Source organism: Eschrichtius robustus, chromosome 2 (genome assembly GCF_028021215.1).
Source record: "Eschrichtius robustus isolate mEscRob2 chromosome 2, mEscRob2.pri, whole genome shotgun sequence".
In the NCBI taxonomy this organism is placed as follows: Eukaryota; Metazoa; Chordata; class Mammalia; order Artiodactyla; family Eschrichtiidae; genus Eschrichtius; species Eschrichtius robustus.
In genome coordinates this window covers 129,939,471-129,963,667 of record NC_090825.1, presented here as the reverse complement: position 1 = coordinate 129,963,667, position 24,197 = coordinate 129,939,471, and the positions used below count along the sequence as shown (strand labels likewise).

At 45.2% G+C, this 24,197-nt stretch overlaps 1 protein-coding gene across 4 annotated transcripts in view; it reads right to left on the bottom strand.

The window, feature by feature from the left end:
- Window positions 1-24,197, bottom strand: part of GRIA1 (glutamate ionotropic receptor AMPA type subunit 1) — a 300,571-nt gene that overhangs the window by 106,330 nt on the left and 170,044 nt on the right. For 3 of the 4 annotated variants that reach the window (XM_068534558.1, XM_068534557.1, XM_068534560.1), the window contains 2 exons: window positions 7,664-7,825; window positions 5,506-5,673 (listed from right to left, as the gene is read on the bottom strand). In XM_068534558.1, the coding sequence (XP_068390659.1) occupies window positions 5,506-5,673; window positions 7,664-7,825 (330 nt within the window). The remainder of the gene's footprint in view (window positions 1-5,505; window positions 5,674-7,663; window positions 7,826-24,197) is intronic. The other variant, XM_068534559.1, reaches the window with a different exon arrangement.

The window sequence follows — 24,197 nt, the reverse complement described above, 5'->3', positions numbered from 1 at the left end:
AGAACTGAAGTGCTTAGCATATTGTCTGGGACATAAATGTTCGATGAATAGTGTCTGTTATCTAAGTGATGGTGATGGTGATGATGAAGATAATGATTACTGCTACTACTGTGCTGTGTACAGTGGGTAAGCAGGATGGCAAAGAAGAAGACTTAACACGGAAGCCTTGGGTCCGATAAGCTGTGGTCTCACAGCAGGGGATTCTTTCAGCAGAAACGAGGGTCTTTTCACTGTCATTTTTACATGCCTGTCTCAGTTTCCAAAAAAAAAAATCAGCAGCAGCGAAGTTTTGTGACCCGAGGGCCCCTTGTGTTGCCACAGTGTTTTCACAAGATGCTGCTTATTTGATGTTCCCAGAAACCCAGTGAGTAGCAAAAGCAGAGGTTATTTTGCTGATGTTGTAGATAGGCTTACTGAGACTCAGAGCTACGGCACTCGGGTTCAGGATTCACAGTACATCAGGAGAGGCCTGGAGCAGCTGAAGGTTCTCACCGTCTAGCTGGAGAAGCCAAGACTTACACACCCTGAGATAAATTAAAGTGGGAAAGAAGATGTCCCAGAATTACCGTTCCACGATGGCAGAGCAAGGAGAGGTCAAGAGAATGGATTAGCCCCAAACCATTTATGAGGATAGTCTGGACTCATAGTCGGAGGAATAAGCTTCTCAGAAATATATGCTATGGGCACATCTGGAAACTGCCATCCTATCCATCAGGACTGAGCCTCTGAGCCCTCATTCCCCACTCCCACCCCCTACCCCCATGCTGGGGTGACAGGGATCAGACTGAGGGAAACCTGGAGTTTCCCCTTAGTTCCTGCCTCCTGGACCTGCCATCACTGTCCTGGCACCTGCTGACTCCCCCTGTGAAAGACGGAGGATTAACCTTGGATTTCCTGTAAATGGTATTGGGTGCCAGCTCAGAGTCTGCCACCCATCAGATGCTGAAGCATAGATTTTCTTTCCTGCTTGGTGCCCGCTGATCGCTGGTTAGTGTTTCTACTACTTGAGCCATCAACCCTGATGACTCCTCCACCCCCATCCCTAGCGGGGGCAGCGGAGATGCTCTGGGCCCGGGGCTTCTGCAGCCTTTTTGTGGCTGCCGTGAGGTGGATCTGTTCTCTTGGCCTCTCCTCCTGAATGCTCACCGGGTGTGGGAAGTCAGAGCCTGCGGGCTGGATCCCAGTAGACCACATTCTGGTTGTACTAGCCAAGGTAAGTCTCAGGACCCCTCTGAGCTTCCACTTGCCCACCTGAACAATGGGAAGAATAATCCTGCTCTATCGCATGCAGTTGCCCTGAGGTTCCAAGAAGCTTATATATTATCCCTTTTTTAAAAAAAATATATTTTTGAGCCTTGTGACAAGCCAGTGAGGGAGGCAGTGCTAAGAGGATTATGTCCATTTAAGAGATGAGGAAATTAAGGCCAGAAAAGTGGAGCAGTTAATCCAGGATCCCCCCAGATAGTGCTTGGCGGAGTCATGGTGTGAACCCAGCCCTTCTCTTCCTACACGCTAACAGCCAAGCACGATGCCCACAAGTCCTCACTGGTACCCTCACTCTAGCCGTCTGCTGGGTACCATTTACATCCTCACCCAGACCCTCCAAAACCCAAATCACTCCTTGTTCGAATTCACCCTTCCTTTAAGGCATGAATGACCACCCATCTCGGTTAGCTTGGGATCGTTTCAGTTTACATGTCTTGTTCTGGGATAATTGGTAATAGCTCTCCCTTTCACTCTTAAGTTTGGATGATAAATTATATGGTCACCGTACTTAAAGCCCCGGTTTCGTTCCTACAGGAAGCCCGGTAATGTTCAGATTCCTCAGTCATGGCATTCTTTTCTGACAGTCCATAGCACCAAGAGCCTGGCTGTGTTATTTAGCCCTTAATCTATACCTATACCTTTGTGGCTGTTATTTCTCAGGAGCTTGTCTTTCCTTCAACACTGGGTCTTGAGTCCTGAAAGGTATGGACTGTGTCTTACAGCCCTGCTGCCCAGCTCGCCCCAACCTCATCTAGCAATGTGCCACGTAAACCTTCACTTCCAATGTGCGTGGTCATTGACTGACAGATTGCAAACACAAAGGCAAGAGGGCTGATCCTAATTTAGGGCAGCGATTCTTCAACCGAGGCCCTTAGCTGGGCTTCTAAGAGTGTCTATGGCCCACCTGACTCCTGGTCATGCAAAAATATATGTGTGTGCATTTTCTGGGAATAAGAGTACAAAGCTTTGTTTCCCATCATATCCTCAAAGGGCCTATGACCCCCCAGATGCTAACAGCCTGACTTGGGGAGCTGGATCTTTTCTGCCAGCCAGAAGCCAACTTATGGGCGCCCTCATGCCTCTTCCTTCCTGGAGCGCTGAGGAATTCCAGGATGTGGGCTCATTAATATTCTGAATGGCTCCTTGGATGTCAGGCAGGGAGCACGAAGGCTGATTGTCTTCACTCTGCGGCTGGGGAAACTATAGTGGGGTGGGGGGGGAGCGGGGGCATGCAGATATTACCCAAGGCCATGTGCTGGTGCTGGCTGGGCCATAGCTCGTGTCTCACCTGCTGGGCTGGGCCTTCGCGGCTTCAGAGCAGAGCAGTTACGGAGACAGGGTGAGGTAGCAAGGAGATGTGGGTTGGAGTCCCACTTTTACCAATAACTGTATAATTTTGGGAAATTTAAAAAAATCTCTGTAGCTCAGTTTCTGCGTTTATAAAGCGCAGTTAATAAAACCAGCTACCTCAGAGGGTTATATTGAGGATTCAGTGAGATCAAACATGTAAAATATGTTCAGAACCTTGTGCATAGTAAGCCCTGGGCATATCATAGCTGGTATTACCATTATTTTTAGAATAATGTGCTAATTCCTCTTGGCCTAACTCACAGGCATCCCAGCTCTACCACAGGCTGACCCACAGGTCCCTCCCCATGTGTGACCTGAAGGCCAATGGGCAGGGCAGCAGAGACTCGAGCCCCCAACCTTGGGTTCCAAGGACCGAATGTCACTGGGATTTACCCAGTCTACTGTAGGCGCATTGCTCCTCCCTAGGGGCATGGCTTTTTCAAGAGATGGGTCTTGAGGGTGAGATGGTTGGACAGTGGCCATGACTGTGTGTTTAAGGCCCTGGAGCTCAGTGCGTACAAGCAAAGGCCCCTGGGGCCACAGGACAGTTGTGGGACAGGAAGAAGAGCCCTGGATGGGTGTCTGGTCCAGCCCGCGCTGCTAAGCTGCTCTGTGACCTCGGCTGAGTCACTGCCTACTCTAGGTCAGCTGCTTCGTCTATAATGTAAGGGAAAATGGGCGTCGTAATCTTTCAGGTCTCTTTCAGCAGTATGTGTTTGTGATTCTAGGTGATTAACAAAGATTTGAAAGTAATCAGTTTGAACAGCTGATTTTTAGATCAGAATGTGGGTTTTATTTTTGGGTTTGTTCTGTGGCTAGTTCTCCCTGCCCTACGTCCACACCCAATAGAGACTGAAGGGAGCTTCTTGAGGGCAGGTCTTGACTTCTCTTATTGTCCCCAGAGCTTGGCCCCAGACCAGAGCACAGAGTAGGCTCTCAGGAGCAGCTGACTGGCACACACATGTCTTGACTCAAGACAGTATAGAGATTATTATTTTTTTGATTAAGGCAACTGCCTCCTCTCAACCCCACTGAAGGCAGAAGTGGAAGCCTGAGCGTGTTACAACCAGAAAGACATGGGTTAGAGCATAAGAGAAAATAAATTAGATCCTTAGAGTTCTTAAGCCAGTTGGGACCCAAGAGTTGTCTCTCTAACTGCCTCATTGTCATGGATGAGGAAAGGGAAGGGTGTAGGAGATCTGAATGAGTATTTCAAGGTCACCCAGAGACTCAGGGGCCCAGCGGGACCTGGACCCCAGCTCTCCTGATTCAGTGCCCTTCCTGCCACCCACGTCGTCTCCAGGCTTCATCACTGTCACGATGGCATCAGGATATCCTTCCAGGGATGCCCTTAAGATGGGAGGGGCAAGGGAGCTAGAAGGGTTGTGAAGCTGAGGGCAAGTCCGTGGGACCTCCTGAAACTAGCTTCACACTGCAAAAAGAATCTGTCTCGACTGTGGGGTCTGGAAGGGCGTTTTAAGCAAGCCAGAAGGCGGGCACGGCACCTTTGGCGATCATTCTGAAGCTGGTGGGTGTCTGCTCTTGCTGCCTAGCGATTCGGGGCCGCCCTGCGCAGAGACAGGGGGAGGGCAGAAAGGGCTGCGGGTGGACCCATTTGCGTGTAGTCACAGGGCAGCTGCTTCACTTCATTCCAAAGGACAGAAGTATAATTCATATTCCATGTGCAGGCAGTTCGTCCAAGCTGAAGAACAGCCTGTGGTATTCCTGTCTTGTCTCTTTCTCCAGGTTGTGAAAATTGTTAGAGCTGTGCACGTGTGGCTGGAAAACAAATGGGAATAGTTGTACATTTTGCTCTACATTTCTCCCTCATTCAGAAACGCATCTCTCCTTCCCTGGGAGTCCAAATTCATCTTCTGTTGAATGGAGTCTTGAAAGTAGAGCTGGTCTTATCTAGGCAACTCTTGGATGGGGAGGGCAGGTCCTGAGAGGCATTTGCACCAAAATATCTTGCTGTTGGCTGGCTTGCCACTGTGTCTGATACTTGGACATTCCTTTGCAGTGAGCACTGCCCTCTTTGCCCAGTCCCCTTTGGAAACACAGCCTCTCTCAGGAGGCATGAGAGGCATTGTATAGTGCTATCCGTCAGGAGTTGGAGGACCACAGCCTGGGCTTGAGGTGCTTCTAGAAACTTCTAGAGACTTCTAGGAGCTCAGAGAGTGATAAAACTGGGCAAATCCCCAGAACCTTCTAAACCAGGAATGTTAAATACATGGCTCACGTTTACCTCTGTCTCATCCTGCTTCCACAGCAGACATATCACTAATTGAGTATTTACTCCCCCCTGTTGAATCTGGATTCAGCCTCAGAATACTCTGCATAGCCAACTGATTGGAGGGGCCTGACCATTTCCTATCCCCGTTCTTTACCTGTTGTTAAGCGCGAACAAAATTGATGATTGCAATGCTGAGAAGCAAGAAAATAGAATCAGAAGTCCCGAGAAACATTTTCAGGGTCCCATCATGACATGTGCACAGAAAGCAAAGGTAATGAAGAAATCCAGAAAATCAGGGCAAGAGGGGGAGTCTCCAAGAGACTGCTAAAATGGTTCAGTTTCATCCTTGTATATCTCAAGTCCCCTTTTCAAATACAGAATCACTGGCTTCCCCTTTTTAACATAAACCCTAAGCAGAAAATAGAGCTTTTGTGCTATCAGGAATGACTATTCCATCCTACTGCGTTTTTTTGTTTTGTTTTTCAAATTTCTGCATGACCTTCCATGTACGCCAAGGGCCACAGACACAATGCAGTGGCAGTCCAAACTTCAGGCGTGCTCTACCTTTTCTTTTAAATAGCTACGTCCCACCTGAGACTGATGCTGAAATCCCCCGTGAGGCTCCCATAAGATGGGGCAGCCACTGCCAGCCTCACCTGCTGCAGAGCTCTCTGGATGTCGATGCCCTGGCCCCAGGGCACAGCTGGGTTAGCCAGGCAGTCCCCAGCATTCCCCCGGCGAGAGATATCGATTCTCTGCCTCCGCAGGCTCTGGAAAGCCTCAGCCATCACCTTCACCCCATCGTAGGTGAGCGCAGAGGTGTACTAGTGGGAGGAACAGAGACAGTTAGGTGTCAGAGCGAGCTGACAGGGAGGCAGGTGGGAGCTGCATCTGGGAAGGAGCTTCCCGGTGGTGAGGATGCCTGCAGCGGGCCAGGGATGGGGAGTGGCGGGGTGGGGAGCAGCCGTGAGCCAGGAAGTGCCTGCGTCTTAGATGGGGGCTCCTGCTCCACCTCATAGCCAATATTGCCCCCCTGGATTGTGAGTTCAGTATTACTGCAGGTTGTGATGTTAGAAGAGAACTTTAGAATTTTGTGTTCAATCTTGCCATCTGAAAATGTTGGTTCAACTGGCAAAAGAATCCGTAGATTAAATACAACACATCTGTATCTGTCTGATACAGTCCATGGAAAACCACTTGGTGTTCTCGGTGTTATAGTCATCGGTTGGGAGCCAAGAGGAACAGTTTACTCCACCATCCCTGGTGACAGTGAAAGAAAAAAAGAATAATCCAAGAAGGGTCAACTCTTAATTATTTCCGCATGTGGTTCACTCGAGTGGCAGGTTTACATTCTGCAAACTTTCCCCTTGCGCTTCTTCATGCTAACCCTCAATTTTATCCCCCTCTCGCCTAAAAGCGGGTGAAAATGTTGAAACAAAAGCAGGATAACCATAACAACATTTCCCGGCACTGGAACTCATGTCTGTCCTCACTAATTTGTCCTCAACGTCTAGCAGGTTCTCTGGCACATTCTAAGTTCACAGTAGAGTTGTAGAATGAATGTATATGTATTTTTCCAGTTCTTAACTTTGATTCTCTTGCTGTTTTAAAAGTATATACATTATATTTTGTTATTTTTATAATCAGCTCCAATCTTTTGGAAATTGGGTGGGCTTTTTGCATATTAATGAATTAACTGCTGTGTGGTTTGCTCATTGCTTTAAAGCACATTTGTGATTTTGCTTGCTTAAGCTCACATTGAAATAAGTTTTTATTTCTGAATTGCTAACTCAGTTCGAGCAAAAGTGGGACGAGAAGCATCTCGGTTAAGTGGCCTGCCATTCACAAAAAGAAATTGACGAGTGGCAAGAGAAAGTTGCCAAGGATCCACAGTTTGCCCCAGATAAACAAATTTAGCCTCAGAATCCTTCTCAACACAGTGTTTCTCACAGCCATTGCCAAACTGTTGGATTTGATGTGGGAAAGAAAAATTATCCCCTATCCTTATTCTAAGCCATTATCAAATAGCAAACAATATAGATTTTGGCTGCAGGATTTAAAGCTGCCTTGCTGGGAAGTGAGAGACCAGGTAGTCAGCATGATAATTGGTAGTAGACTCTCTGAGAAGGAGATGTGCTGGTTATTGCTTAGTTAAATTTCCTTGATTTTTAGCTAGGTACGTGGCTGATTAGAAGAAGGGCCAGCTCACTGCACAAATCTAGGAGGCTCAATCCATGAAGAAATAAATGCATCCCCCTGGAGCTGTGCAACATGGTGGTCCTGCCCAGAGTAGAGGCATCATTTTCCAGCTTCCCCTGTAGGTAGCTGGGGTAGGTTTCTAAGATGTGGCCAATGGCATGTGAAGGGAAGATCTGTGTGTGACTTCTGGAAAGAGTTCTTATAGGAAGCAGTTTTGATTTTTATTTTCCTTTTCCCTTCCTGCTGGGTAGAATAGGGAGGTAATTGTTGGAGCTTCTGCAGCCATTTGGGGCTATAAGGTAGCAGCCATATGCCGAGGATAGCAGAGCAAGAAGATAGAACACGCCTCAGTGTTTGAATGATTGTGAAGCCATTACACAAGCCCTGGGGTGCTGACTTCTGAATTTTGTTTATATGAAGGAAAATCAAAATATTTATCTTGTTAAAACCATTGTCATCCTGGATTGTCCATACCCTCAGTCTTTACGGATACACTTTGCTTAACTTGTTCCTCTTAGAAAGTCTATCCTTATCTAAAGGCTAACACCACCCAGGAGTCTAGGGCAGGCAGAGGGACCAGGCTGGTCCTTTGCTTCCTGCTGCCCATCCTCTTACCTTAGGTCTTTTCCAGTCCACCCGGGTGTGGTCCCGAGCGTCACTGTTTTTCCACTGCTGCATGATCTTGGCCGGGATGGTGTCTGTGTAGTTCACCAACTGGAAACCTGTTACGTTTGCTCCACTCTCCTTGAATTTGTTTAAGTCAATGTCCATGAAACCCTGGGTGGAGAGGCAGGGAGAGAAGTCAGAATATGCTGCCTGGATACATCCGTTTAACCATGTTACAGAATCACAGCCTTTTCCACCCAGTTCCTACTTAAGGTGAAACCGACTTAACGGAGAGACAGTTGTGTCTCCCTCCCTTCTGAATTCTGTTATCACTTGGTTTGTGCACAGAGTTAGCACAATGGTTAAGAGCACTTGCGCAGGAGCCAGCCATGCCTGGGTTGGAGGGTGGGCTCTGCTACTCACAGCTGTGAGTTGCTACCTTGGACCAAGTTCCCTGATGTTTTCTCCCATGAATAATGGAGGTTAGGAGGCGGGGGAGAAAAAGCAGTGGGATGAACCATGTCAAGTGCGTGGTGCACAGTGATTACTATGACGACACAGATACGCAATGGAATAAAAAACAAAAGAGGGGGAGGCTTTTCCTCTACCATCACCACTCTCCACCCATTTGAGAGGAGAGGAGTCTGAAGTCCATCAGGGGCAAGCGCCTGAGGGCTCACCCAAGGTCACCAGCCTGTCTAGAAGAGGCTGGATGCTGATTACCCCTCCCCCTGTGCTCTCTCCTGTGCCACAGCCGAGGTCTTCTCCAGCCAGTGAGACCTGGTCAGTTCTCATATCCGCAAAGCATTTTTTATTGGGAATGAAACTTTCCTCCCCATTTGGTGAAGTTCACTGAAACTCAGGAAGCCTTCAATTTAGAGAGGAAACCTTGTATTTGTATAATGTATTTCTATAGTGTACAACACTTTCAAATCTACGGCCGCATTTCACTTTATGGCTTTAGAAGGTAGAAATTATATGCTTATTTGTCGGATAAAGAAATCGAGACCAGAGTGGGAGGATCATCTTCACAGGGTCATTCATTGATTTAGTAGCAGAGAGGGGAGCAGAACTAAGGTCTTCTGTAGGTCTTTGCTCACTTGTCATTCAACGAACATATTTGGGAACCTACAGTGTACTCTTCTAATAGTGAGAAAAGCAACTTCCTTCTCTTACAAAGCTTACTTTCTAGTGGGAAAGATAGACCATAAACAAACAAACTATTAGGTATAAAATAAGCTACAAGGATGTATTGTACAACACGGGGAACAGAGCAAGTATTTTATAAGACCTATAAATGGAGTATAACCTTTCAAAGTTGTGAATCGCTGTATTGTACACCTATAACACATAGTATTATACATCAACTACACTTCAGTTAAAGAAAAGTAAATATGTAGCACAGTGTCTAGAGTACAGTCCAGCAGAGCATACCATGCAGTAGCTATGAGTCCTCTGAAGGAAGATGAAGTGGGGTTGGAGGATGTTTGGCATGTTCCAGAAACAGTTAGAAGGCTGGTGTGGCTGTAGCACAGTGAGTGAGTGAGAGAGAGGGCGGGAAATGCAGTCGGCAGCCCAGGGCTGGATCACATAAAGCATTGTGATCACCTGGGTTTCTTTTTAAGGTATAATTGGCAGCCCACTGCAGGAATTTGAGCAGGGATCATAAAGTCATTGCTCTCTGAGCTCCACAGCTTGGAGAAACTGCCAGATCCCTGGGGGCGAAATGGGGGAAGGAGCAGGGGAAGCAGGGTGGTGGACTGAGGTTGGGGAGAGCCATGGACAGACAGCTGAGAGCCCGGAGCGCTGGCCCCAGCTCTGCCCAGGTCTCTTCATTTCTCACTGACTTGATCCAGTTTCCTTACCTAAACGATCTAGTCATCAATGACTTCATGACTCAAAGACACACACCCCCACCCATGCGTCCAAAGTTCTGTGATTCTTTATTATTTCTATTTTATAAACAAACTAAGCTCAGTTCCACCCTGAGCCTTTGCCTAGCTGTTCTCTGCCAGGAAGTGAGCTTTCCCTGGCCGACTCCTGCCCATATTTTTGGATCTCAGCTAAAATGCAGTCTCTTCAGACAGCTCTTTCCTGACCCCTTATGTAAGATTCAATTCTTGCCCTGTGGTAGTTGCTATTGATGCCCTGCTGATTTCCACTCCCCCACCCCTTAGACACTGATATTCCACTTTATATACTAACTACAAATACCTATTACTTCACCTACGTGCAGGGTAAGCCAGACGTATCAGGGAGTTCGTTCACCCAGAGCAGCTCTCAACCAATGACAGATGGGGAGTTCGTAGATAAATACTCCAGAATCCTCTTCCCTGGGTGGGGTAACCCTGAGGCATGCTCTACAGCCAGGTCTAGAGCTTCCCTAAAGGATGGAGCTCCGTAGCCCCGAGGGGTAACTGTCTTGGTTATGCACTTTTATCAGATGCCTGCTGTCCCTTCCCTACTTCACATCCCTGACTCCCTGCTGTTGTTTCTGGGATTCGCAGCCAAAGCAGCTGCTTGTACTTGAATTGCTGTCTTAAGACCTGGTTCTAGTAGAACCCAGTCAAGTCACCCCCAACACCCAGTCCAGTCAGTTCCTTCTCAGTGCCCTGTTTATCACCATTTGAGATGATCTCGTTTGCTCATTTATTCCCTTGTCCTCTCTCCTCGGGTTGGAATGTCAGCTCCGTGAGGGCAGGGACCCTTTCTGTCTTGTTCACGGATGTATACTAGAACCTAGCACCTAGAACAATGCCTGGCACAGAGTAGGTGCTCGATACATATTTGTTGGGTGAATGAATAAAAGCCAAAGACTTTCCTCAAGCAAGAATGCTTATGAGCTAAGGGGAAGTGTGATCACCAGGCAGTAAATGCCAGTGGATGATTTTAATTGTTTGAAAAGAGAAGCTCATGTTGGAAATATATTTTGTGATTAACTTTTCCCATAGCTACAGTTTGCACACATTCACAGGGGTCTACTGAATTGCACAGTTTCTAGCAAGCTTTTTTAGTACAGATGAAATCAGAATTAGGTTCTCGTACCCAATAGGCATTCCAAGACGTTCTGCTACCTAAGAGTACAACCATCCCACCCCTGGTTAAAAGCTAATGCACAGTTGAGAGACTTCCCCTAATTTTTAGAGGTCTTAAAAAGAACATCTTGTTCATAAAATAACTATTGAGAGAATAAAATGAAAGCGACCTCCTGCAGTCAAATTCTGTCGCTTGAAAATCTGTAACAAGCTCCCAGGCATTTTGTATTGACTGCCCCCATCAACGTAATGGGGGCCACGGGAAATGGCAGAGTTTATTCAGACATAAATGCCACTCAACTCCATCACCAGAGTGTCTGACTACAAGGTTACTGGAGCCAAACCTCAAGTTATATCTAATCAAACTGATGGGACCTCTAACTGAACTCCTCAGCTCCCCTGAGAAGGAAGGGACAAAGAATGATAAAATAAGCTCCTATCTGTGATGTTAGCTAAAGGACACAAAATGAGGGAATAATTTTTTTTCTTTTTTACCATGTGAATATGTTTTCTTTTTAGTACTGTTAAAAAATAAAAATAGATCCTCAGATAATTTTGATATACGTTGCTGGTTCAGAATCATCTGTTAAGTCCCTGGAAAGTGGGGGAGGGAGTGGCCGTGGCAGAACAGGGAAGAGAAGTCATGGCATTGGTTGACTCTTTGAGACGGTCTGTTAAGGGAGCCCTGCTTAATTTGTTGTCTCTTGGCCTGGAATTAACACTGACGCTGTTAAACGCTCTACTGAAATGCGGCTTCCAGAAGCGTTGCTCCTCAGGATAACAGAAATGACAACAATGGCAAAACTGCCACTTCTTATGCATTATATAACTTCATCTTCACACAGCCTTTTGAGAATTATGAAGTTGTCATTTAAAACTGAAAAATGAAATAATCAGTCGAGAGTCACCCTTAGATTTATTAAGCATTTCCCAAGCTCTTATCCTGAGCCAGACATTCTGTTAAATGCTTTATATACATCATCCTATTTAATCCCCCCAAACAACCCTGAGAGGTGCACATGCACAGTAGGCACCGGGTGCTCATTTGCATAAATGAGTGAGTATCTGTCCCAATTTTATGTGTGCGGAGCTGTGGTTCAGGGACCTTTGGAAACTCCCTTGAGGTCACCCAGCAAGCAAGGAATCCAGCTGTGGTCCAGCCATCAAATCTGTCTTCTTCGTCTGTGTGGTACACTGCTTTGCCAGTGGAGGAACACAGGAGGCTAGCTTTAGGATGGCATTTCCATATTGCCCCAGACAGAGGGACAGAGAAGCTCAGACAGTGTGGCTGACAGTTAATAGCCTAGAAGAGATGTCTTACTCTGCCAAAGAGGGGCCTTCCAGTACAGCTTTCTGTCTTAAAGCAACATCTGTGGGAGAGCACAGTTGGTTTCTCTCCTTGACACCATGATGGTGGTTAGGGATTGGTTAGATGTTTCTCAAGCCTCTGATTTATACGAAGTCTGTTAGTGCCCACCTACCCCACACTTATAGCAGGAGTCAGCAAATTTTTCTTGGTAAAGGGTCATATTGTGAATTTTTTAGGCTGGGGGGGCCACGTGGTTTCTGTCGTAACTATTTCAATGTTGCTGTTATGGCGCGAAAGCCGTCCTCGACAATAGAAAATGAATGAGCATGGTTGTGTCCACTGAAACTTGAATTTCACGTAATTTTCACACGCCACGAAGTATCATTTTTCTTTTTGTTTTTCTAATAATTTAAAAATGTAAAACCATTCTTAGCTCATGAGCCAAACAAAATCAGGTAGCAGTTGGATCTGACCCATGGGCCATAGTTTAGGTTTACAGACACCTGAAGCAAAGATGCTGGCGATCAGGTCAAACCCCTCGTTGTCCAGAGAGGAGACTAGTGGCCTCAAGTTGTAGGCTGGTTAGAGGGGTAGCTGAGATTAAGATCTGTATTCCCTATGTACTCGTCGTAGAAGGCAATGCAATGCTGACCAGTCATTTAAATAGCATGCCTGGGGGAAAAAGTGCTCAATTAATTAAACTGGTTAATATAGTCATTCCATCTATCATATCTCAATGATAATTTTCAAAGGATTAGAATGAAAAGGCATTTCAAATAATTATAATATCCTAAAGAGATGTTTAACAGTATAACTACATTAGCCATGCTTTCATGTTGCTGTAAAGATTTAGAAAATGCTTTGAGGATCACGAGGAAGCTCTGAGTTATCATTATGACTATTAATTATCATGTGTGCCTGGAAACAAAAGAACCTGATTATGTGTGCTTACTGGTTATTTAACCTCTCTGAGTCTTAGCTCTCTGGTCTTCAAAACGCGGATATAACAGCACCTACAGCATAGAACTGGAGCAAGATTTTAAAAAAAATACATAAAGCACTTAGAGCTGTGTCTGGCACATAGTAAGTGCTTAATGAATGTTATTATAATCATCAGCGATTATGAATGTTATTATTATTATCATCACATTCACCATCATCATTATCACTGGGTCAAAAGAGGTTAGGTGTTGTTACAACTGCTTTGAAGCCAGGCGCTGGGTCAGGCAAGACACCTGAGCCAACAGGAGGCAGGTGTATAGGAACGCAGCTTTCAAAGGATAAAAAGCTTTGTCTTCAAAGCCAGATTCCCTTTTTCTCTGGGGTTCTTTCCAGGGGTCACATACAAGCTCTTCAGCCCTCATCGTCCTGTTTGGGCGGACACCACCCCCATTAGAAGGAAGAGGGAACATCCAACATTGTTAAGGGGCCAAGGAGAAGGTTTTTTAACAAGACCTGGGATGCCGGAGAGAACACTCCCTCCGTCCCCTCCCCTTGAGGTCTAGAAGAGGTAAGGTTAGAACAAATTGAAGAACTTGCACTTTATACTCTGAATGGCACAAGTTGAATGTGGCAAGGTCCCCCAAATTGTCAGATAAATTCTTAGATGACAGCTCCATGGAGAGGATAGTTATAGGGAAGTACAGTTTGAAAAGTCTGGTTACATTAGAAATGCTTGAAAAAAGTGGGGTTGTTCAACCTGAAAATAATGGAAGACTAAGAAGGGAAGTGAAGGATGTATTTGAATCCCAGAAGGGCTGTCACGGGAAAGAGGTAGAAGATCTGTTTTCTAAGGTTCTGGAAGGCAGGCCAGCACCAACCAATGGACAGAAGTCATGGGATGCAGACTTTGGCTAAAATAATAATGACAGTAACAACCACCGTGCCTGACGTGTATCAGACCTGTACTGTGTAGTAGTAGGCACTGTGCTGAGAGCTTTATTTGTATGATCTCATTTAATCGCAGTGACAATCCTGTGAAGCAGGCACTTTTATCATTCCCACGTTGCAGATTAGAAAACTGAGTCTTAAATGAACGGAGTAGCTTCTGCCTAACATAACATAGACAGTGAGGGGCAGAGACCGTAGTCACAGCAAGTGACAAGACTCTGGGCTTGTTTTCTAGCCATTGTACACTCTGCCCCCTCAACGCTAGTCCCATCAGCCTGATTCACTTATCTCCTGTCCTTCAATGAAGCCCTTGCAATGGCCTGCTTCTTTATACTAAGAAGGAATTAGCAGGTTTCTAGGAGACCCAGGTGTTAGTCTTCCGCTCCTTGAATGGGTGCTGGTCCTTGGGCTGTGAACCACAAAGCTCTTTATTTCTCTCTCCCTTGGGGTCTTTCCCAGCTTTCTCTCTGACTGCAGGCTTGCTTCTCATCTCCTTTAGACCTACAAGACCGTGTGACCCTAGAGAGCAGGAACCTCGGTCCCCACGGTATCCACAGCCCAGTACCTGGAGCAGGCTGACTGCTTAATTTACACCAAGGGATGAAGCATACACGACAGATGTCTTCATTCACCCTTTTCATGGTTTTCTTGTAAGTTTCCATCCTGTCACCTCTCAGTCTCTCAGCTTTCATCTTGTGGACCAAAGAGGTCTTGTTATTGACTGTTTTGTGTGTAGTATATTCTGAACTGGGTCATAAATAAGTAGCGTCAGGAAAATAATTTTAGGGACAACCGCCTAAGTTCCGTCCTGTCTTTGAACTTCATGAGCTGTCTACCCTCGGGTAGTGTTCTCACCCTCTCCAGGCGCTAGATTATTGATCTGCAAAATGAGGGCATTGGCTAGATCAGTGATCTTTCAAACTGTTGTCCCAGGCTGTAGGCATTTCAGAGGCTACCAAGTTGAATTAGTGGGAAGGCAGAGGGTTGAGGTTCTGGATTCCCACCCTCCCTCTTCCACCAGAGCAGCTCTGCTTTTCATCTGTTTTACATACTGGGGTTCTCCCCAGGATTCCATTTGAAACTAGAGCTTTAAACGAAAAAGTTTGGAAACTTCTGAGCCAGTCGATTTCTCCCTTAAGGGCTTTTCCAGCTTTGATCTACAATTCTGTGATCACACAGGTGTGTGCACATGAATATGGATATACACGAATTCATGGAATATTCCTGGGCTGAGGACTTTGTTGTGTCCTCAGATAACCATGTCTCTGCATAAGGTCTTCAGATTTTCCTATTCTAGCCACTTTAACCGACCGAAACTTTAATGCGTCCTTACCCTATATAATCCCTCATAACATAGGCTTATCCGGTTCCTGCTAAGTCAATAAGACATTGCAGCTGTGCTCAAACCAGCTAAAACACCACTCGATTTGGGAAGAAACCACTAGTGTTAATTAACTCTTACCCAAGTACATTTGAAACCAGGGAGGCGGGCACCTGTACACTTGGATATCAGCAAATGCACAAACAGACCTATCCCCCAAACACAAGTCCACTGCTGACAGATTATTTAAAAAGGTAGTTGGGATCTCACAAACCAAATTCTCTCAGTCTGTGGGTTTAGGATAAAATGCTGGCATTTTGTGGCAGAAGGTCAGGGGCCCCCAGATTGGGCTGTCAGTGCATGAATAAAGAAGTGCAGTATCTGGCCTGGGGTTGGTTGCTCTTTCAGAACCTCCCTTCATCTTAACTCTGTTCTAATTGGCTGCAGTCACGGGTGACACCTGGCCATGGCCACTTCAGAGCAAGAGCCAAAGGTTAGGGGTGGGGTGGGCTTTTATGGCTGGAGTTCCTGGCAGACTTGAAACCAGCAATACCTTCCTTTCACATGATCAAGACCTTCCTGTCCAGTGAGGCTCAGGCAAAGACTATAGCAATCCCACCTTTGATGAAATGCCAGCTTAAACATCCTCAGGGGCTCCCATAGAGTAGGCACCCAACGAATGCTTCGTGAAGAATGAATGAAAGTCCAAACGTATGATAAATTTGAAACCTACTAGGAATGGGGAAAGGAATATTCTCGTTATTCATTCATTCATTCATTCCCTCATTCACCTGAGGATCTAATATTGCCAGGTACATACTGGACAAAGGGATGCAGCAGAGAATAAGATAGGTTCGGTCCCTGTTTTCAAGTTACTTAAGGTTTAGTGAGAAAGGCCCAGATTACCCACATAACTGTAGAGCAAAATAGGTAGAACAAAACCTGAACCTGGAACTCAGGGAAGGCTCCCAGTGGAAGCAAGGGAGCTGAAAGGAGAGGAGGCTTTGGCTGGGTGAAGAGTGCAGGGAAGAACTCTCTAATTGGAGAGCACACATGCTCGGAGATTCTGAATCAGAGTGACAGAGGTCGGTGAATCAGAGGAAATGCGTGTACACATCAACCTGGATTCAAATCTCAGCTCTGCCACCACCTAGCTGTGTGACTGCAGGCAAGCTACTCAACCTTTCTGTGCCTTGGCATCCTTTACTGCAAAATAAGAATCATTATAGCGGCTATCTCATAGGGCCGTTGGGAGTATCAGCTGCATTAATCGTTACCAAATTCTTAGGACAGTGCCTGGTACATAATAAGTACTCACCTAGAGTACTCTAGCGTCTGTTTGCTTTTCTGTCTTAAAAAAAGGGACAAGGAAGGAAGTGAGGACTGAACCTTTCTAGTTACATATTACACCAACCTCCTGCCAAAATAGGTACTTAAGGGGTCTGTCCCTCCTGCTTCTAAGCTGGTAGTGGCAAAGGGGGTTCCACGCTCTGGAAGAGCAATTGCAGCTGCTGGCTTGCATATCTGAAATAACCCACTGACTGAGCATGGAAGGGGCCTTTCCAAATCAGCCAAGGTGTGCATGGCTGGCAAGAGCAAAGGATGCAAACACCCAGTGCTTGAGATGAATGGAGTGGCTTCTCCCTTAGAATGAAGGGAGCCAATGTGGCTTCGAGAATTTTGTTTTGGCACCTCTGGACTACAGAGAGAGGCAGGAAAACCAGAACCTTAAGTTGCCCATCTGGAAAGGTCCTTTTGATCGTTTAGTCCGTTTGAAAACCCTTGAACAAATCTGGAACAAATTGAGACCCTCAAAAAAATAGAATTTTTTTTTTTTGCAAAGGATAATGAGTCAGTGGCAGAGTTGGATGAGACCCCAGGCTTCTGCTGCACTCACTGTTGTAAAACTTGGTATAAATTAACTCACTTTCTCTTGTGAGGTATGCATTAATATTCCCACCTACAGATGAGGAAACTGAGGTACAGATAGGCGAAATGACTTGCCCAAGGTCACACGGCTAGTAGGTGACTGAGCGAAAATTCAAACCCAGGCAGTTTCAGAAGAAAAGGAGTGTATTTCTGAGCTTTCTCAGTTATAATACCAGGCCTGAGAGTCACCAAGGTTTCTTTGATTTGGGCAGTGTGGCCCAATGGACAACAAACCTAATCTGTGGAATTAGAGAGGTTTGAGTTCAAATTCCAGTTTTAGCCACATGACCTTGGAAAACTTTCTTCAGCAACTTAGACCTCCTTTTCCTCTCTCATAAAATGAGAATATAACCTCACCTTTCTTGGGCGGATGCAAAAACTCTCAGTTCTCTAGAATGGATTATCCTAGAGCATGGGATGTGACTGCAAAGAGTAACATATACTCAGCCTTGCCTGATGGGTTGCTTGGACCACGTAGGAAGTGAGCATCCTTTGGGGTCTGGGACTTGATTTTCTACCCATCCGTTTCCTCTTCCCTTCCAGAGGCTCTCTGCAGTGTAAGCTCTGGTGATCCTAAAGTAAGCCGTGTGTTCTCACTGCTGCAGAAGAGTGAGGTGAAGCCGAGGGAGAGGGGGAAGGCTGTGTGGGAGGGAGAAGAGGACACTGGGATGGACTCCCATCAGTGAGGGGTGACCGTGAGAGGGGCAGGGGGAGTGGGGAGGGAGTGCTTCTCAACCTCTCTCTGTCTCCTATTTCTATATGTTTCTTTCTCTTACACACACACACGCACACACACACACACACACACACACACACAGAGGAAACTGAGAGGCAGCAGTGGGGTAAAAGAAGCCACAAAGAACAGAACAAACAATTGCTCCAAATCCCAGCCCAGCTCTCCTGTTCAACTTCCGAGTGACTTCAAACAGGTTATGTCCCTTCTCTGGGTCTTAAGTGCCTCTTTTACAAAATGCGGGAGGGGTTGGGTGAGGCGAGCTCCTGGGGACCCTTCACCTCTGGTTCTTTGGGATTCTTCAAGCCAGCGCAAAGGCACACTCTTCGTAGGACTACTGGCTGCACGGATGCACCGTCATGATCCTTCCCAGAAACCTGCAGCCTCCAGGGGCCTCTCGAGCCTCTGACCGCCAGGCTCTGGCAGTTGGGGTGGCAGTTTATGGGGCTTGCGTTACTTTCACACAAGATTTTTCTCTGGCATCCTTTTAAAACTTTATTTACACGTTCCAATTTAGCTGGAAGACAAAGCCAAGTTGCTTCCAGGACAAAAGTGAAACCGCATGCTTCTTAGCGCTTCTGGTATGAGCCCAGTGCAGTGGAAGGCACACAGACATGCTTGGTTCATGTCTGATGTTCATTTGGCTGGCTGTTAGGACCTGTCCTGTGAGAAGGCATGGGGAGGGGCGGGGACAGGGGGTCGTCCAGGCTGAAGGAGCAAACACCAAGAGCAAGCAGGGTAGGCGGTTCCAAATACACTATTCCCTATCACTGGGTATTATTCAAGCAGGAACCAGCTGGATGGGCTTCTGTTAGGGATGTTGTAGAGGAGATTCTGGCCTTTTATGGGAAGTGGATTAGATGCCCTCTGAGGCCCAGCTCTACCTACTCACTTGCATATTCTTAGCTGTGTTCATGGTCCCACGATCCCTGATCTCTGCTTCTTTTAGCGCAGACACAGGGAATTTGCCTTTAAGTGCATGTAATAAGTGGGTACCAACATTGTGTATTTCCTGAGAAGTCATTTCACTCACTCACTCGTTCATTCATTCAGCGACTTTTTAAAGAACACTGTTACATGCAACTCACTTTGCCTGGTGAACTGGGAATTCGTCAGTGAGAAAGGCAGACATATTCCTTCTTCCAGGAGCTTACAGACGAACAGGGAGGAAAGTATTATATAATTGGGTTTCAGTTGTGGATGAGATTTAGTTTGGAAGGGGGTTGAGGGACCTCAAGGATAGTATCTTGTCCCCAGATATTTAGTGTTTTCTTTCCCCACTAATAATAATGATGATGATGATGATGGTGATGACCATGATTATGATGGTGGAAATTGTTAACGTTTACTGAGTGCTTATTTTGGGCCAAATATTACTATGAGCACTTATAAGGTATTATTTCATTTAATTCACATGATAGCCCATGAGGAGGTAGATAATACCACATTCCTTTTTTTACAGATGAGGTAATGAAAGCTCAGAGAAGGTAGGTCACTTTACTAATATCACACAGCTAATAAACATAAAACCAGAATTCAAACTCAGGTCTATCTGACCCAGAGCCACCCTTCCCAACTACTGCTCCAGCTCCCTAACTAGAGAAACCATACAGGAACCAAACGTGATCGTGTGTGGTATTGAGATGGCGTGTGCAGAAGAAAGCGGCCGAGCTTGGCCTTACAGAAGGCAGAGACAGCTTTCTCACCACAGGGGAGCAAGGAGATGAAAGAGCAGTTTCTTCCCAAGACTGATACAGCAAAGGGGTAGCAGCATGGAGCTGGGGGCTTCGATGAGCCGCCACATGGACCAGAACTGCCAACTCTAACATTTCACAGGAGGTCATCTGCATCCACATGGCGGAAATGGCTGACCACCCTGGTCCCCCAGTCCCCCAGTAAGACCTGGGATGACCCGTCCTCAGTGTGTTTCCCTCAGCTACTTTGTGCATTAGAAATCACAGTTGTCCCTTGGTATCCATGGGGGATTGGTGAAGGAACCCCCGCAGACACCAAAATCTGCGGACTCTCAAGTCCCTTATATAAAATGGCATAATAGTATTTGCATATAACCTACTCTCGTCCTCCCGTATACTGTAGGTCATCTCTAGATTACTTATAATACCTGATAAAATGTAAATGCTATGTCAATAGCTAGAAATACAATATAAATGCTATGTAAATAGTTGCCTCTGTGCGGCAAATTCAAGTTTTGCATTTTAGAACTTTCTGGATTTTTTTTCAAATATTTTTGACCTGCAGTTGGTTGAATCCGCGGACATGGAACCCACAAACATGGAGGGCCAACTGTATAATTATAGTGAAATTCCATCAGGGTACAGTGGAAAAGATACCCAGTGGGAGTTTGAGAGCTGGAGTTTGAATTCCAGGTTTATTGCTGCAACTGTAGGCAAGATTTAAACTGAAGCCCTCTTATCGAGAGCCTGTGTCCCCCTTGCACCCGTCCCCACCTCCCCCATGCTCAGCAGTCACATGGCACAGTATAAGAACATGGATTTTGGAGTTCTCTAGTCCTGGAGGGGAAGCCCAGCTCCATGACTTTATAAACTTTGTCACTGGAAAACTCACTAATCTTTCTGAACCTTAGTTTCTTCATCTGAAAAATGGGGATAATATTATCAACCTCCAGGACAATTATGAGGATTTAATAGGTAACTGTTTCAGTATATATCATAGTGTCTGGAATGTAGCAGTCATTCAATGAATAATAGGTATCACCATTGTTATTATTGTTGTAGTTACTTATTAGGGGTTTAAGGAATTCTAGTTCAATGGCTCAGGTTAGCCTGGTCATCCTATTCTTATGATCACATCACGTGGCTTTTGCCAGATTCCTGAGAGCCGGACTCCATTGAGGAGTGCTTGCCTTCCCCCTCTGCAGATCAGTCATGTAACATCTTGGATTCTCAGTTCTCATTTCTATAAAGTGGGGATGAGGAATTCTACCTTGCTTATGTCATAGGAGTACTGCAAGGTTCAAAACCCAGTGGTGTGATTCATGCCAAGACATCACATGAGCTATAACTTGGTGTAAAAATGAAAGGAGTTGCTGTTACTGTTACTGGTGCCCCAGGAGGCACCATATGGTCCACACAGAAGGACAACCAATATCTTCAGTCCTTCAGTGTTTCTCAGACTGGGGTCTGCTGGACCCTTTATAAATTCTCAGAGGTCTGCTAGTTCTCTACAAGAATTTTTAAATGTTGTGCTTTTTTATTTCAATGGAAGTCAAATCATCAATATAAATAATCTGATCATTTGTCCCATGCTGTGAGTACTCATGTTTGCAGTCTCAGTGGACTGAAGAATTTAACCATTGGCTCAGTGTTTCCTAAACTGTGCAGACGCACTGTAGAGGTCCACATATCTTCCTTTTGAGAAACACCAATTTGTTCTAAGATTTGCGGCTGATGCATCACAGAGATAAGAGCTATAACTCTAGAGAGCTCTGGCTGGTAGCTGTCTGCTATGATCACAGTCTCAGAGCAGGGAGTGAAAACCGAGTCAGTGCTGGGCTTGGAGGAGGACTGACAGCCAGACAAGAGAGCTTGGTTCATCAGGGGGCTCCAGGGCCCAGAGGCTTCTTTAAGAAATAATGGTAGAGTTCACCAATTTCTGCAAGGTTCAAGTTCACTTTGTGGACATACCAATGCTATGGACATATAAATATACATCTATCCTATCATATATAAAATATGAATACATATATCAGCATATATATGCACAGGCATATATATGCATGTATACATACAGATACAACATGTGAGTATGTACAGATGGGTAGATTTAGTATATGAAGTTAGGATTCTCCACCTATGCAGAACACTTCAACTTTTTCAAGGCATGGTGGCATTCACCAACATGTTCGGTTTCCACAGTGACTCCATGAGCGTATAGAATAGGAACTATTATTCCTGATGTGGAAACTGAGGGCTGGAAAATTGCCCAAGATCACAGAGATACTAGCTGAGGATGGTGTCTGGACAAAAAGCATGGCTTTTCTTTTCTGTTCTTTTTTTACGACTCCCTGTTATAAAGCTCTCCTCTCTGACCCACAGTCTCCTTCCATCCTCTCTTCTAGCGGCCCTCCAAAGCCAGAAAAACATCCCTCCAAAGTGCTCTGTTACAAGAATGCTGTTGGCTTCTTTGAAGCTCCTGCATCCTGACAGGGACAGAAAGAACTGCAAAATAAAACGTAGCTCCCTCTTTTTGTTAAATCTTTCAAAAGCTTCCTTCCTTAGTTTCTAACTCTATTATTGCACCCTAATCACAAACACTCTGAAGGGAGGGGTCAGTTCCATGCAGCAGCAGGCTAATTATGTGGCGGAATTTCTAAAAATTATCATGTTATAAATTGCTTTATTCCTCTGAAGGGGGAAGAAAGACACACCACATACTCGACTATGTTTCAGACTGAATTAATTAGTAATTTGAAGCCTAATTATCAACTAATCTGTTGGAACATGCAAGTCTTTCGTATTTGGATGGTATATGCAATTTGCATCCTATTAGTTGGCCGTTGTAAGGATTTGAGAGCTCATTAGGTCAGGGGAAAAAAAAAGAATGCAGATCAGAAGGAAACAGACACCCAAAGGGCTGACTTGGTGATGTTGTGACCGAGGGGTCACTTGGCAACAGATGGAGCCTGGCGATGTAATTACCTGAGGTCTTTCGGTGGCTTTGAGGCCAATGATGTGTAATTTCTGTCTTACCCTGGAGAGGTGATTATGCACGCCCCCAACCTTGCTCTGTGTATTCTCAAGCAGCAGGGTGCCCACGTGGTCTGTACTGAGAGATGTCCTGATGAAGTGGAAAAGGCATTGGGTGCTGCCCACTAACCCTGGTGCCAGGCCTAGCTCTATCACTGACTTGCTGTGTGACCCTGGCCAAGTCACACCATCTTGCTGGCTTGACTACAAGCAAATGTTTCCCTATAAGCAAATGAGACTTAGATAGAGCTGACTTCCAAAGTCCCTTCTAGGACTAAGGATCTGGGGTTCAAGGGGTGTCAAGAGTTTTCTTCCTTATGAAGTCAAAAATTTCATCCTTGCAAGTGGTTTTTTTGTTTTTTGGGTTTCTTTTGTTTTGTTTTGTTTTTTAAGATTTTTTTTGATGTGGGCCATTTTTAAAGTCTTTATTGACTTTGTTACAATACTGCTTCTGTTTTATGTTTTGTTTTTTTGGCCGTGAGGCATGTGGGATCTTAGCTTCCCAACCAGGGATCAAACACGCACCCCCCTGCATTGGAAGGCGAATTCTTAACCACTGGACCTCCAAGGGAAGTCCCTTCCAAATGGTTTTTGAGGGTGAAACTCTTGGTTCCCCAAAAATCTTTGGACAGCCATCTGCCATTTAAAATGCAAATATCTCTGAGAAAAGTAGCATATATATCTATTAACAGCTGGGTCTAAATTAACCTATCGCAAGAAGTCCTTCTTATTTCCAGTCCTGACCCTGAAATATTAGGACAGCCAAGGCAAGGAAGTTTTGATGGGGAAAGAAGGTTAAGCCAGGGATCTGAGGCTGGAGATCCACCCAGAGAGACAGAGCTTAAGAATTAGGCAAGGTGTTTTAGATCCTGCCATTTTGACCTTTAGATATACCCAGCCCCTGTGCTTTTGTTCTATTAATGATCTTTATTCCAAAAGCAAGTAGGAAATATCAGTCTCTTGTTCAATTAATAATTAATATTACTCACAGGAATAATCAACATAAAATAACATTGCTAAAACTGAGTGATGTAATTTGTTATAGACAACAAGCTAAAAATCACATCTTAAAGGAAACACCGAAAATCATAAAGACAGGCCAGGATAATAAGCAAACTTTGTAGAAAAAGCTATCATTAAGGAAATCTGACAGTTGCTCAAACTGTCACATGGCAAAATTTGTTATTTATTAAAATTTGCTAGAAAATAAATAAAATAAAATTCAAAAAAAAAATTTGCTGGGAGATGCAACCACTTTGGAAAACAGTTTTGGAGTTTCTCAAAATATTAAACATAGAGTTACCATGTATCCTAGTGATTTCACTCCTAGGTTTATGCTCAAGAGAAAAACTTGTAACAAATGTTCGTAGTAGCATTATTCGTAATAGTCCAAAAGTGAGAACAACCCAAGTGTCCATCAACTGATGAATGGATAAACAAAATGGGATACATCCATATAATGGAATGTTATTTGGCAATAAAAAGGAATGAAGTACTGATTCGTGCTACAACATGGGTGAACCTTGAAAACATTATGCTAAATGAAAGAAGCCAGTCACAAAGGGCCACATATTCTTGATTCCACTTACGTGCAACATC